This window comes from Bufo gargarizans, chromosome 3, assembly GCF_014858855.1.
Source record: "Bufo gargarizans isolate SCDJY-AF-19 chromosome 3, ASM1485885v1, whole genome shotgun sequence".
In the NCBI taxonomy this organism is placed as follows: Eukaryota; Metazoa; Chordata; class Amphibia; order Anura; family Bufonidae; genus Bufo; species Bufo gargarizans.
Genome location: NC_058082.1, coordinates 602,733,504 through 602,750,135, shown reverse-complemented (window position 1 = coordinate 602,750,135; position 16,632 = coordinate 602,733,504). Strand labels below are relative to the sequence as shown.

The 16,632-nt window shown below is 43.5% G+C and overlaps 1 protein-coding gene across 1 annotated transcript in view; it reads left to right on the top strand.

Moving 5' to 3' along the window:
• EPHA6 (EPH receptor A6) overlaps nucleotides 1-16,632 on the top strand; it is a 983,829-nt gene that overhangs the window by 894,332 nt on the left and 72,865 nt on the right. The window contains exon 13 of the mRNA XM_044284497.1: nucleotides 15,907-16,116. Coding sequence (XP_044140432.1) covers nucleotides 15,907-16,116 — 210 coding nt within the window. The remainder of the gene's footprint in view (nucleotides 1-15,906; nucleotides 16,117-16,632) is intronic.

Sequence of the window (16,632 nt, the reverse complement as noted above, 5' to 3'; positions counted from 1 at the left end):
GTAAGTTAGTAAATGTCCCCCTATATTATTATAATACAATCTCCAGGGAGAGATGAAATGAAGCTTCCTCCAGAGACCAAGGAGGGCAGGACAGCTGCATACAGAGCCTTGTGTATATAGTGTTGCTATATTTCCTTATTTAGGCTTCCACCAATATAACAGAACTGCCATCTCCAATTAAATCTAATCATGAAATGACTTTGCTGTCTCTGTCCCTGTCTACACAGCAAAGCTCAAAAGCAGTATTGTAATATTGGTATATTTTATGATTTGTGTAACGCTGTGTATAGTATCTGATAAATTTGATCAATTCATGCAGCAGACCAGATCATTCCCAAGGGCACAAAACAGTGTTTTGTTTAGTTCTTTTTCTTGAATACTACCCATATTTTCTGCAATGTTCTACCCAAAAATTGCCACTTTGGAGGTTCACAATCTAAATTCTCAATCTCAAACACACATAGGCCAATTTCAAGTACAGTGTATGGTTTGGAGTGTGGGAGGAAACCAGGGGAAACCCAATCAAACACTAGGGGAGTTTTCAGACTTTGCAGATGTTGTCATTGGTCAGTGTAACGAAATCTGAGGTAAATAGATAGATAGATAGATCTCATATTCTCCTAGACTTACATTATCAATAGCTAAATGTATAGCAGTGGCTAATTGATCTATTAAGCAAATGCACATGGTGCCTCTTGATGCCAGCTTGTCTGAAGACTAGGTGAGAAACTCCACATTATCAGAGGAAGCCCCCATTTAGCACAAGCCTGCTAATTGAAAACCATTTGGGCATCCTAATGAAGACCTGGGAGGGGGATACTTAAAATGAGCAGCCACCCTAGACATGTTGGCTGCTAGACCAGTGGGTGGTCTAAGCCATTCAGTAGATGAATGAAATAATATCAGAAGCCATAACTCCGACCTCATGGCACCCACAGCCTCAGAACCCTAATAATTGTGTTCCTCCTGACATGGGCTTCGGGCAGAGTCTATGCAGTGCCATACTGGACAGGAGGCATTTCTCTGTATTCAGGATCTGGCCTTCTGGAAATCATAACTCAATCATATTTGGTGTCTGTATGACCGGGACAAAGCGACTCAGATTATGGGATCATACCTGTACCTGCAATCCCTGTCATACAGCAAGGAATCACCGTGATTCATATTGCCACCTCAGTTAGTCTTCTGGGAAGGTGGGGCAGAAACCTGAATAATATCAGATGTCCCAGAAGGCTGGACCGAAAGGAGGGAGGTTCCCTCACAGCCCACGCCTCGGCTGAGGAGGGTTTAAAAATGGGTGTTTGGGAACAGGTAATGGTCAGCCATTTTGGGGATCCACATCGTTTGGAGTGACTGCCCATATCTTCAGCTTCAGCTATTTTGTTTTTATCTGACACTTTCTTTTTGTATTGCACTGCACTATTGTGTATTAAATTTAAACATGAATAAGTCCCTTCCTTGTGGTCTTATAGAACTTGCTCTTTCGGAGGGAATAACGTTACCAGTAGTGTTTTAGAGGATTTTAGGTCCCATATAGATAACCTGTGTTAGGCCTCATGCACACGACCGTTGTTGTGTCCCGTGTCCGTTGTTCCGTTTTCCGTGATTTTCTGCGGACCTATTGACTTTCAATGGGTCCGTGGAAAACTGGGCTAATGCACAGTTTATCATCCGCGTCCGTTTTCACAGACAACAGGTCGCGGACCCATTCAAGTCAATGGGTCCGTGAAAAAACACGGAGGCACACAAGATTGTCACCCGCGTCTGCGCGTCCGCGTTTTTTTTTCCTCTGATTTGCATGGCAAACTTGACTTCGATTTTTTTTACTTTCCTTCATGTCTGGTGATCCTCCAAAAATAAAGGAAGGCACACGGAAACAAAAACGGACACGGATCACGGAACAACGGAACCCCTTTTTGCGGACCGCAAAAAAATACTGTCTTGTGCATGAGGCCTTACTGTGTTAAATTTGGGTTGAGAGGATATCTGAGTATAGGCCCCTTTTGCCTTATAGTATAGGTGGTGGCAGCTATTGTGATAGAAAATATTGGGGTGTTAGAGTCTAGGGGAGTAAGTTAGCATAATTCCGTCATCTACAATAGGTGGGTGGGAATTTCTGTGGTAACTTGATGAGCTCGCTAGTATAATTCACCCCAGTGACGTGACCTATTGAGTAGGGATCGTGACAGTCAGATTTGAACATAGGACCCCAGTGCTGCCTAAAACTTTGCTAACAACTGAGTCACCATGCTGCCATTTTGTTTTACCAAGTATTTATAAAAGGAATTTCCCACTTGGTCAGCCTATTTTCATATTGAGAGCCATGTGTCAGAAAGTGATCATGGGGCTCTTGATTGAAATAGGAAATTATTAGTTTTACCTGCAATACATTTTTACCTGTATAATATGTCTTCCTTCAATCGTCTGTACCCGAGAAAGGCACACTTACCAACATTTGAACCCAAAGCCAAGGAATATTTTAACCCCACCACCACCACTACTGCTCTGTCAGCTGCACCCCAAAGATATAGGAACATCTATTTAAATACATTTTAGTACAGTATGCATCCACCCCTTGTGTGGACCAACTCAGTCCAGCAACATTGTGAATGCTGGTAACTATGGGTATGAAATATGACCCTTGGCTTCAACTACTACAGATAGTTCCCAAATAGGTGACCCCCCCCCCCCTTTATCAGCCACCCATGCCTTAAAGGGGCTTCCAGAATTACTATAGTTTTTAATAAATATGCCTATGTAGTTGCTTACCTCATCTACATCTTCCCCATGCTTTCAGTTTGGACTCTCCTGCCCCATTTTCACCATATAAACAAATCACTCTGGTTTGTTTCCACCCTATACACATAGCACTTCCTGTCGCTGTATCCAACCGAACCCATGATGCACTTCTCCTTTCTCTGCCACAGATCCAGCACCGCCCCTAACAACATCCAGCAAGTTTATCGCTCCTCCCACCCAGCTAGTTACATAGATACTCCTCTATCACTGCCCCGCCCATGGACATAATATCACAGGAAATAAGCAAGAGCGGCATGGTCATGTGACCACATCCCAGAATAGAAGATAAATAATAATATATATTAATATATAAATAACAAATGTTTATTTTAAAGGATGATGCAAACCGGAAAACCCCTTTAATAGGACAAGTGAACGATAACACGGCATCATTTCCAGATTGTCTTTTTTGTTTGTAAGTTAAATTGTTAAAGATAGATCAAAAATAAAAAAAAAATACAATTTGTTGTGCGCAGCTTACAGCATGTAAACCTTGGTTATTAGTTTTTCCAATTTGTGTTATAGCAATTTCTACAAATATATGTCATGCTTTCAGAACCTAAATTACAAAATTAAGTAGATAAGCTTTAGAATATCAGCTTTGGACTCTCATTTATGTGATTTTAACTGAAGTGGCTGTTAGTGGTTGCACAAGCGCTGTGAATTTATGCATCAAAACATCCCTTACAATGCAATATCCCAGGCATAAAACACCTTAATTAATTTAAAAAACAATCACAAAATAAATATGGCAATTTCATTATGCATTGACAAGGAACATGCAAAATGAAATATAAACAGTAACCTACAGTATTTAGCGAGAGTGAAATGAATCTGTCCCTTGAGTTTGCATGTTCCTTACAATGCGTGCTCAGCTAATTAACCCAGCACTGTGCAGTATTTGTTGTCCAATGTATGGTTTTAATTTTGCAGGAATATTATAAGGCAACTAGTCCTATTCTCACATGCATCCTTCAAATAATCCTTAAAGGGGTTATCCGACCCCTGAAATGCCCCCCTGTCACGGTCCCTCAGGTGACTGATGTAAGGAAATCAAGGAGATTGGCTGAGCGTGGAGGCTTCTAACAGCCTCCTTGATTTATCTTGATTCAGTGTTGACTGGGTTAATGACCACTTATTTTCTCAGCTGTTGCTCAGTGGTCATCACTTCTACCCTCTATAGTCTCACCCCACCCTTCTGACTATGCGGTTGATAGCTTAATTTGGGTTTGGCTGAGCTGGTGTGAGATCCTCTCTGGTGTTCCTGTTCTTCCATCTCTACAGAAGTTAAGTGTTGCGTTTGTTTGTATTTGTTCTATTCCCTGTTGTTGTATCTGGGCCTGAGACTTCCATTAGCCCATTAGGGGAGGAATGGGTTGTCTCTGGTCCTATACTTATTCCAGGGCATTATAGGGAAATCAGGCCCTAGGTACCCTGCTTATGAATATTCCTACCTTCAAGGTCTATTCATATTGATAGGTAGTCAGGGCCCAGATTAGGGTTATCTAGGAGGTGACCTGCTTCTTCCCTAGTTTCCAGGCCCAGTTACCATTCCCCTTCCCTCCTTAGTTCAGTGTGGAGTTTTCCCCCCACACTGATCGTGACCCCCACCCATATGCCCGGGTCCCTCACACACAATGTACTTACCTGACTCCCTGGCACCCACATCGCTTCTGAAGTCTGCACAGCCGCCGATGCATCCCTCCATTGCACGGATGAAAACATCCAGGGAGGTGGGGATAGCCAATAGCAGGCGGTGATGGGGATGAGCCTAGGGAGGCTCGTTCCCTGTCACCACCTGCTAGTGCCTGCCCCAACCCCCCCCCTCCCGACGCTGGAGAGATGCAGTGGTGGCAGTGCGGGCTTAAGAAGTGACGTGGGTGCCAGGGAACGAGGTAAGTACATTGTGTGTGAGGGGCCCTGGCATATGGGGGAGCATTTCATGGTTGGATAACCCCTTTAATTTTAATATTTTTTATGGTGGAGGAGAATTTAAAAGAAATCTGGCTTGTTGAGCTAGCCCAGCTGAATGTAATAAAACGTGTTGCTTCATTATAGAGAAAAAGTACTTTTAATCCCTATGCAAATGAGCGGTTAAGTGCACTGAAGGCGGGCCCAAGCCACTTTGTGCACTCTTGCTCCACCTGCATATTCTGCCAACCTCTCTTTCCTGATTGACAAGACCAGCTTCCACATAGTCATCTCATCTGGCCCTATCAGTCAAGGAGAGGGAGGGGCTGGCAAAAGAAGCAGGAGGAGCAATGGTGCAGTCCCGCACTTGGTGCACTTAATGGCTTATTTGCATATGGATTGAAATTACATGTTCTCTGGAATGAAGCAATGGATCACTAAGTGAAAGCTGAGCTAGCCATTGTGCCTGGTTTATCAGTGAAGTTCCTGGTGACAAATTCCCCTTTAAAGGCATTGTGCAGGATTAGAAAAAAAGATCAATGTTGTCTTACAGAAACAGGGCCATGTCTGTTAACAGCATTAAACTACAATACCAGATATAATGCAGTTTCTGGGGAAAAAGCAGATTGTTTTATTCCTGGACAACCTATTTAATGTCTATAGAAGATCTGAGTTACAAAAGGCAGATTTTCTAGCAAGAGCCTGTGTACCTCTAGAGGCAGCACCTGCAAACTGCTAGGGGACCTGTGCAGAGGGTGGGGCAGTTCAGGTTACTTTTTTCCCATGGATGGTATGACTCTTTGCAACAGTTCACATTCTCAACAAGCAAAAAAGGTGTGGTTTCCACGAATGATTACTAGAACGTACCATAACCAATAAAGAAGACCTATTAGGCCCCTTTCACACGGGCGTTGCGGATTGGGGCCGGATGCGTTCAGGGAAAATGGTGCGATTTTAACACTAAAACAAGTCAGCTTTCACAGCGATTTCGTTCCATGTTTGCATTTTTTCAGCGCGGGTGCAAAACATTGTAATGCGTTTTACACGCACGTGAAAAAAATCGGCATGTTTGGTACCCAGACCCGAACCCGGACTTCTTCACGGGAGTTCGGGTTTGGGTTAGGTGTTGTGTAGATTGTATTATTTTCCCTTATAACATAGTTTTAAGGGAAAATAATATCATTCTTAATACAGAATGTATAGTACAATAGGGCTGGAGGGGTTAAAAAAAATTATAAAATTATTTAACTCACCTTAATCCACTTGTTAGCGCAGCCGGCATCTCTTCTGTCTTCTTCTTTGAGGGATAGGACCTTTGATGACGTCACTACATTCATCACATGGTCCGTCACATGGTCCATCACCATGGTGGTGGATCATGTGACGGACCATGTGATGAGCGTAGTGACATCATCAAAGGTCCTATTCCTCAAAAAAGAAGACAGAAGAAATCCAAGGAACCCCATTAAAAGTCAGTGTGAATATTGCCCAATAATTGGGTTCCATTTGTTATAGATAGACATGAGGCTATGATGGCACTATAACTTACAACCAGGAGCAGGGATACTAATTTGACTTGAGCGTTTCTTAGTTCAATTCTATTAAAAGCAACTTGGCAAGTATTTATTAAGCTAGGGTCACATCTCGGGCTTATTCTCTGTGTTCTGTTTAGGAACAGAACATAAATAAATAGCAGCACCAAGTCCATCATCGACTGGCCTTTGTCACGTCCTGGTAGAAAACAGTGCACCCCCTAGTCTCCAACCACACCACTGTCCCAACCTACTTGAATGATCCACCCTAAATGGCGGCCTCCAACTGGACGGCATTTCCTAGGCTAGGAAGTGCAACGGCCTAAAAGGAAGAAAAAAAATCAAACAGATATACACAAACAAACCTAGTCAAGGTCAAAAACCAGGATGCTGCAGACCAGAGCAGAAAACACAATCATAGTCACAATACCGGACCAAATGTCCAAAACCAGGTGGGCACATCAGGATCCAAATCACAAGGCAGAGAGACTAGGTCCTATTAAGGCTAAATGTCAACAATCAGCAATCAGAGATGAAAGGGCTAGTGAGACAAGAAGACCAAATCACGTGCTTTAAATAAGGCACCCAGATCAACTTGGAATGCCCACAAACAGGAGAACATCCCTCGGCACAAGGAACCAGCCAGAGGATCCAGGTTGATGCAGATTATTGATGATTTATTGAGCAGAATAAAACAACGAGTTTCGGGGAGTTATCTCCCCTTCATCAGGTAAAACTGCCAGTTTTGCCTGATGAAGGGGAGATAACTCCCCAAAATGAGTTGTTTTATTCTGCTCAATAAATCATCATTAACCTGTATCAATCTGGATCCTCTGGCTGGTTCCTTGTGCTGAGGGATGTTCTCCTGCTTGTGAGCATTTCCGAATCTTCTTGGGGATTCAGGCATCCCCGTTAAGAAGAACAACATCCGTGGCTGCATACCACCTTTCCTGGGATCCACCCTACACCATTGAGACAAGCTTCTTCTTAGAGAGCCTACCATTTTGGAGCACAATACTTACCTTTATAGAAAGTTATCACCCTATGGTGCGCTTCTTTTATTCTATTTACTAACAGATGACGCCTATGCAGCAAGTGCCCACATACACTAGTGGGACGCTGCACCTGTACTACTGATCAACTTGGAATGTCGGCAGGAATCTTATTGGCCCAGCGTCTCACGTGTCTAAAATGACATTTGCACTCATGGAGCACTGACGCATGCTGATTGGCCCAGTGTCTCACATGTGCAGGGAGTACGTGATAGCCCCATGACTATATTGGGCTCCACTGTGAGCCTATTCTTACATAGCACAAAACAATAATCTAAATGTGAAACATTTTAATTAATGTAACTTGATTTAAGTCTTAAAAGGATTATCCAGTTTCAGGAGGTAACTGGACAACCCTCAGGATCCTCCTACAATGAAAAACAGGTAATACATGCCTGCTAGATCCCACATTGTCACTGTGGTTCTCCTGGCTAGGTTCTATTTACCCAGGTTGCAGAGGTGGGACTGCTGCAGCCAATCACTAGCTTCATTGAGTGCCCCACTGAGGCCAGTGATTGGCTGCAGTGGTCATGTGTTGTCGACAAGACATCACCACTGCAGCTGGCTAAATAGAGCCTGGCCGGGAGAACCAGCAGGCAGCATGAGATCTAGCAGGTAAGTACTTACAGGTTCCATACCATTTTAATATATACTGTAAATTAAAGGAGTTATCCAAGACCTATATTCCCCCCCCCCCCTGTATGCCCAGGACCATGACACAAATTGTACTTACCTCGCTCCCGGCACCAGCGTCGCTTCTGATGCCGGCATGACTGCCGCTGCAGGCCATGACGGTAACGAGCCTCCCTAGCATCGCGGGTGACGCTAGAGAGGCTCGTTCGCGGCGCAGCCTGCTATTGGCTGCAGCTCCCCCCCCCCCCCGCCCCAATGACGGATGTTTTCATCTGAGCAACAGGGAGATTCAGCGGCGGCCGTGCCGCCATCAGAAGTGACTCGGGTGCCAGGGAGACAGGTTAGTAAAACCTGTGTGAGAAGCCCGGGCATATAGGGGGGTATTATAGGTCTTTGATAACCCCTTTAAGTAATGTGTACATTGTAAACATATAAAATATAACACCAAGTCACAAACAAAAGCAAAAAATAAATAATATAAAAGAGGGATTCTTGCCCAGGTAAAGCCCAGATAGGCAAATACAGTAAATTGTGGGAAATGGAATAAAACCCACGTCCCACCATAGAAATTGATATTTTATAAGAAAAAGTACAAAGTCCTGTAGCGCCTGCATTTTCATGGCCATAATATTTTAACACTATAAAGGTATATTATCTTTAATGCTGTTCCAAGTTATGGCCTTTATAGACTAAACGTGTGGTGCGCACATTTCCGTTGCCTTCCAGCCACAATATTACAGCAGATATTGAAAGCCATGACATGTGGATACACAAGAGAAATCTCCATCATTCCTGAGCGTTTAACCTTAAAGGTTTTGCCCCAGGGCTGCTCCCGCATCGTCCTGCAGTCTTATCTGCTGGGTGAGGGTTGGAGGTGGCACTTTGATATAGAAAGTGCATTATGAAGCATGATATTGCAGTGCCAGGGCGGCACAGCTGGGGAGAAATAGACTTTCTACATTCTAATATTCTTATTATCTACAGACGGTCACCAGTAATTATCTCCAGAAAGCACACACCCCTCTTCAAAGAACTGGGAGATATTTTTTGTCATTTTTACATTTATTTTTGGGTGTGGTTGGCTGTATTAGATAGTGGATCCATTTCTACATTGTAGCTGCTGTATGTATGAATGCAAGTCATATGGTAACATATTTAGTTATTGTTTCTATCTGTGTCCTGTTATTTATATAGCACTGACATATTCCACGGCACTGTAAACAGAATTTGATCGCTGATATCAGTCTTTCTGCCATAAGGGGGTTATCCTGCAATAATCCTCAGGGTAGGTCATCATTATCACATCGTGGGGGATGGTCATAGTCTTGGCACCCCCCTATCACCTATTTCAGGGAGCCGCTGCTCTCACTGGAGCTTTGGGGAGTGCATACGGCTCCCAGCAGCTTTCATAGCACAGTGCCGCACATTGTATAGTGGCAGTGCTTGGTATTGCAGCTCAGCCTCATTGATTCATTTGACCGATGTACGGTGATGTCATATGGCCTAGGAACAGGCCACAAGGCTCACAGAGCGCCCAGCCAATTCTAGCAGCCGATCAGCAGGAGTCCCAGGTGTCTGACCCCCGCAGATCCTGAGGATAGGTCTTCATTATCTTTTCCCGGATATCCTACTTTAATCTAGCCATACACATTAGACCAAAGTCATCTAAACCTACAGATTTATGCAAGGCTAGCCAATGATCAAATATATTTACTAAAGACTGGTGTTTACATATCAGCCATACTAAAGAGGGAGATCTGACCAATTTTTTGAAAGGCACCCACCACTTAACACATCTTCCGCTGTCTGTGCGCCAGAACTGAAATCTACTCCAGCCATTAGGTGGAGCCGTTTTCTGATGCACATGTCGCTAAATGAGACCTTTGTATCCTGCTTCTGCCCACACCCCACCCACTTTTTGGAAAAATCAGTAAAGGTCTACAAAAAAGCTAAAAAGTCACAAACTTTGTTGCAAACTGGCATTTGTAACAACATTTTTTACTTTTCTATACCAGAAAACTGGCGTGACACCCGCCTACACCACACCCACTTTTTTAGACCTGGCGTGAGTGGTGAAAAGTCACAGATTGCGGAGCACATAACCTTTGTGCCGCAATCTGCGTTAGAAATACTCATCATTTCTGATAGTAAATGACCCCCTAAGTGCGTATGAACCTATGTACCTATTCATACTGCCATACTGTCATCCGCTTTTAAATATAATACCCTCTTCTCCGCATCAAAGTCCCCAAAATTGGGCAAGTCCCCAAGTTCATACATTTTCTGTGCTTACTACTAATGTTGAGCGAATCGAGCTTCGGATCCAAGATCCGGTCGATTTGCTCAAAACTTCGTTTTTAATGCTGTCCGGAGACCCGTTTCAGTGCAGCATTAAAATGTATGGCCTCCGGCAAGGTGAAATTCGTCATCACCGAAGTCTTGCGAGACTTCAGTGAATAACTTCGGCCATCGTTTTTAAACTTGAAAACCATTTTAAAACAGGAATCCGAAGTCAGCTTTGGTAGCGGCTGGTATCTCAGTACTGCAGCTTGAAGTTCTAAAACTGAAGTCCGGTTATTCACCAAAGTGCTGCGAGACTTCGGAGATAACGAATTTCCCTCGCTGGAGCCAATACATTTGAAGTACAGAGAAAAATCTCCGTACAGCATTTAAACGAAGTTTTGAGCGAATCGACTTCGGGTCTGTGATTCGAAGCTCGATTCGCCCAACACTACTTACTACTCCTAGACTTTTTACTACTAGAAAAAGGGCTTGATGCAGATGTGTCATAACAATATGTTGCCGTCACATAAATATGCAGTGCAGCCTGCAGGTAGGGCGTCATAGAGCAGGAGGAGCTGAGCAGACTGATATATAGTATTGTGGGAAAAGATTCAGAAGAACTTACCATTTATTCATTTTAATCCCTGCTCCTTCCAGGCTTCCAGTCCGTGGCCCTACTCACTGATTGACAAGCTGCCCTGTAAGGCTAGGTCTACACGACGACAGTTGTCGCGCGACATTTTGTTGCACTAATGTCGCGCGACAATTTTTATAATGGCAGTCTATGGTGTCGCACTGCAACATGCGACATGCTGCGACTGCGACGCGACAGTCGCAGAAAATCCATTCGAGATGGATTTTTCTGCGACTGTCACGTCGCAGTCGCAGCATGTCGCATGTTGCAGTGCGACACCATAGACTGCCATTATAAAAATTGTCGCGCGACATTAGTGCAACAAAATGTCGCGCGACAACTGTTGCGCCCTATCTGTCGCGCGACGAATGTTGTCGTGTAGACCTAGCCTAAGTGTGCATGAAGAGATAGCCCACTGGACTCTTCACCCCAGAACGAGTAGGGATTAAAATAAAGACATTACAAATTATGCTAAATCTTTTCCCACAAGATATATCAATCTGCTCAGGCACTCCCCCTGCTCTCTTCCATGCTGCTAACAGACTGGATTTTATTTTCAATGGGACAGGTTCCCTTTAAAAGGGTTAATTGACAACAGCGCCTCTGACCATATGTGTTATAAGGGATATATTATTAGGGCTTTTGTGAGTTTTTGCAGTTTTACACCACTCACTCCAGTTTTGAAATATAGATGCTAAAGTGGGTGTGGTTAGCTATGTTAATTAGCTTCATTTCAGATTTATTATTGAGACCTTTTTAAAAAGTCGCAAAAAAAAGCCACAATCTTACTCCAGCAGGAGGGTGAAGTAGGACAACTGCAAACTCTTTTCTAGACTAAAGATTTAGGTTCATAGGCTATGTACACCTTTTTGGCTAAAATCGTTTTTTCAATTGGCCTTTATTAAAAATATCAAGCTGTTCTGTCACAAAGGGTTAACAGTTTTTTTAGCTGTGTGACTGGTACTTTCACTCTCACTTTGTGACGGTCATCTAATAACACTTATCTCTAAACTATTAAAAGGTCATAAACAATTATTTAAGCCATATTCTTATCAGTAAGATAAGAACTGAGCTATAAGAGTGTTTATAATGTCAGAGAGCAGAGATAAGGAGTCCGTCTGCTCCTGGTCTGACGGAAAAGACAGAAAATGCAAAGGGTGCTACCACAGCATGTCAGCTCTGTACAGAAAAAAAGACGCCATATTTTTAATAAAGACCAATTTTAAAAATGATTTTTAGCTCAAAATGAGTACAATGCAATAATTTTAAAAACATTGCCTCCAAAGGTATGCATAGCCTTTAATGGTTAAGGATATCAAACAACCTGCAACATTTGAATAAAGGTGGAATATAGGAAGCCAAAGCAGACTCAAGCAAAACGGACTTCAAATTTTTACCTCATGATAAATTCCCCACAATTAGTTTTGGGGCCGGCTGAAAGACACGATCAGACTACGATCGAGCATTTGATTGTTCATTGCGTGATCACCGTCGCCTTTTACACAGGCCAATTATCAAGAATGAGCATTTCTACAAGCAGGTATCCCCGGTAATCGGCCTGATAATCTGTCCATGTAAGAGGACCATGGCGATGAGTCTAATATATTATGTCTTATAAGCAAACCACACAATATTTTTGGTCCATTTGTTATAACCACCCATCAGACATTCCATTATAATATTTTTTCTGATCATCTGGACAAGATGATGGACTGCTTGACAGCTGCTTGTTTGTGGAAGTGATAATTGTAGTTCTGTCAGTTGAATGGTCTGATAATACCATCTGTATAATCATCTCCTAAACTAATATGATCATTATCTAGTGGTATAGGGACAGGGATTTTATTAGGCTGGCCCATCTTGTTGTGAGGCCCGTTGTTGCCTCATGCTGTTTGAGAACAAAGGCACTCTATGCACTTAGCATACAGGTACAATATTAACAGGGTTTCTCATTACTTAGCTATAGATGACTTATCCTCAGGTCATTAATATCAAATCAATGGGCATCCGATACCTGGCACCACACCAATCAGCCATATTGGGCAGGTCATTAATGTTTCGGGCATCCTTTGGTACCAGAAACTATACAGTGAATGGACTGCTCTGTCCACTTTCTAGTTTCCAGAGCCAGCGTTGTACAGCTCAGCTCCATTACACTTGAATGGGAGCTGAACTGCAATACCCGGCACAGCCACTACACAGTGGAGGGAACCTTGTGTTTTCAGTTCCATTGACTGTATAGTTTCTGGTGTTGGCAGCTAATCAGTGGAGGTGTGGTGTGTTGGATCTCTACCAATCTGATATTGATGATCTATATTAGAGATGAGCAAAGTTTTGAAAAACAAATTGCTTTAAATCAGTTATACCCAGGCCCAGGGGTGTAGCTAAAGGCTCATGGGCCCTGGTGCAAGAGTTCAGCTTGGGCCCCCCTTCCCTCAGTGCATTGTGGCCAGGGGCAGGGAAGCACATAGCCTTCATGCTGCCTGAGGCAAAAATTGAAACGGCACATCCCCCTATGCCAAATTCTTGACCTAACCCCTTCCGTCTGACTCTAGCCAGATGTGTAACTTGACCAGCATGCATGCAGCACAAGTGTCTTTGGGCTTCCTCAGGTTCCTGGGCCCGGTAGCAACTGCTATCTCTCGACCCCCTATAGCTACGCCCCTACCCAGGCCACTTTGCCTTTGGGTACAGCCACATGGAGTGGCCATACTACGGTGAAGCATGGCCAATTAGCCCACAGCTACCTTTCATTTAATAATGAAGACCTTACTGTAGTCCTTCTTCATTGTTAATGGCCATGCAACACCTTTAATGCACCTTTAAACAGGGTCTGCTGCTGGTAAGGGGGTTGGCTGGTTAGGTGGGGGCACAATATGCTGTCATACCCACTTCTCCAACTTCAGAGCTCTCCTGCCCCACAGGTGGGAGCCCTTCTTTTACCATCTGTTTTTCCTCCTTTTCCACACCATCTAAGGCCCCTTTCACACGGGCGAGATTTCCGTGCGGGTGCGATGCGTGAGTTGAACGCATTGCACCCGCACTGAATCCTGACCCATTCATTTCTATGGGGCTGTTCACATGAGCGGTGATTTTCACGCAACACTTATGCGTTGCGTGAAAATCGCAGCATGTTCTATATTCTGCGTTTTTCACGTAACGCAGGTCCCATAGAAATGAATGGGGTTGCGTGAAAATCGCAAGCATCCGCAAGCAAGTGCGGATGCGGTGCGATTTTCACGCATGGGTTCTAGGTGACAGTCTATTCACTGTATTATTTTCCCTTATAACATGGTTATAAGGGAAAATAATAGCATTCTGACTACAGAATGCTTAGTATAATAGTGCTGGGAGGGTTAAAAAAAAAAAAAAAGTTAACTCACCTTATCCCCATGATCGCCTAGTTCCCGGTCGGTCTCTTCTTTAGCTGTGACTAAAGGACCTGTGGTGATGTCAGATCACATGCTCCATCACCATGGTGATGGAGCCATGTGATTGGAGCATGTGATCTGACATCACCAAAGGTCATTCAGCCCAAGCCCACAGCTAAAGAAGAGACCGACCGGGAACTACACGATCATGGGGATAAGGTGAGTTAACGTTTTTATTTTTTTTTAACCCTTCCAGCGCTATTATACTAAGCATTCTGTATTCAGAATGCTATTATTTTCCCTTATAACCATGTTATAAGGGAAAATAATAGAATCTTCAGAACATCAATCCCAAGCCCGAACTTCTGTGAAGAAGTTCGGGTTTGGGTACCAAACATGCGCGATTTTTCTCACGCGAGTACAAAACGCATTACAATGTTTTGCACTCGCGCGGAAAAATCGCGGGTGTTTCCGCAACGCACCCGCACATTTTTCCGCAACGCCCGTGTGAAACCAGCCTAATATCGATGAGAATATGTCATTAGGAACATCCAGCTCCTCCTCTCTCTGCATCTTGCTGACTTTTCAAGGAAGTAAAGCCAGAAAAAGATGAGGATGGTCATCATTAAGACCTGGCCCTCCTAAGGGGTGCAGACTGGATGGTATTGGTTGGCATTCTGAGCTCTGGAATAATAAAGGTGTCCATCTTATTGGTATTCAATTCTTCTATTAATCATTTTCAGAAACACTGTCCCTAGCTCATAAGCGCTTGCCATATCTCTCCCTATGCTCAGCTCACAGGACAATGGGGGAAACCGCACGGGATGAGACATTTATAGGGCTGTGACATCACAGGGGATGGCTATCTGCAGATTGGTTGGCTGCACAGCATTATGAGTGGTCTTGTGTTCCCAGGCTTGTCTCCTCGACACAGTTTTGCTTTGTAATACTTGCAGACGCCATTTTAGGAAAACCTGATTCGTTACCACAAAGCACAAGGAAATTCAGATTAGTTGCAAATCTAATTTTTCGATTCGATTCGCTCATCTCTAGAAATTATCTAACAAATCCCAAGCAATCACAGTAATAGCTACAGAATCAATCATATGAATGGACAGTGGTTTGTTGTGGTAGTAAGGCATACTAAATGCAGGATTATATCAAGTCAAGGCATTCATCCATGGATAATTTATAGCATAAGTAAGCTTGTACAGTGAAACCTCTCCAAACTTCTTCCCTTTTTTGGGAAGACCACTACTCATCTATGACAGATTTTTCTGTGACTAATTTTCTTCCACGTATATTGGCTTCTTCTATGAGAGGGCAATTCCCTAGAACAGTGTTCCTCAACTCCTGTCCCCAGGCCCCACCTGCTGGTCATGTTTTCAGGGTTTCCTTAGTATTAAGCAGGTGATATAATTAGTGTCAGTGCATCAGGAATTATAACAGGTATTTATTCTGTGGGATATTCTCAAATCAAGACCAACATGTGGGCCCTGATGACTGGAGTTGAGGAAAATTGCCTTAGAAGACCACTTTCACTAAAGTTTTGGTGGTCTTCTCAAGGAAGGTTTACTGTTTTTCAGAATGCTGCTATATATTTCATTTATATAGATTTTCTGCCATAGTAAATGAGGATTACATGCTTTTGCCACATTGCAATCTGATGTTGTGTTGCCTTCATTCCGCAGAAACATGATGGCCATTTTACAGTCATCCAGCTGGTGGGCATGCTGCGAGGAATCGCCTCTGGAATGAGATACCTCTCTGACATGGGATATGTTCATCGGGATTTGGCTGCCAGGAATATCCTTGTCAACAGCAACCTCGTGTGCAAAGTCTCAGATTTTGGACTTTCAAGGGTGTTAGAAGATGATCCTGAAGCAGCTTACACAACCACAGTAAGTTCACAGACACATGTAAATATGTTATCATGGCCTGTATATCCCATGGGGAAGATACATGAAATATGAACATACTTGGAAAATTCTACTTTATTGTTCAAGGCAGCGAAACTATGGACAAGTTAATCTAATTTCCTTGTTATACAGTATACCATGGAAGTGATATTGCCCTTGTTGGGCTTTAAACTCTGCCACACAGGATAAGTATGTACTGTGCCACTCCATAATGCCAACTCCCCAAATCAGGGTAAACTGGTCAAGTCTCGAGAGTGCCACATCCGAACACCAGGACCAATGAGTAACTTGACCCCAGCATCAAAATGTTGTATGTGGCACCCAGGGTTGAAGTGGACTGCACGCAGTAGGAGCTAGAAGAGGAAAGAAACTAGGTGGAGTCTAGTCTGAGGTTTAAAAACACTTTGAGGTCTGTACTTTGGGGTCGGAATTTATTTTGGGGGTCTGATCTAGTGTCTATACTTATTCCAGGGCTTGAATATATTTTGAGGTCTGGTG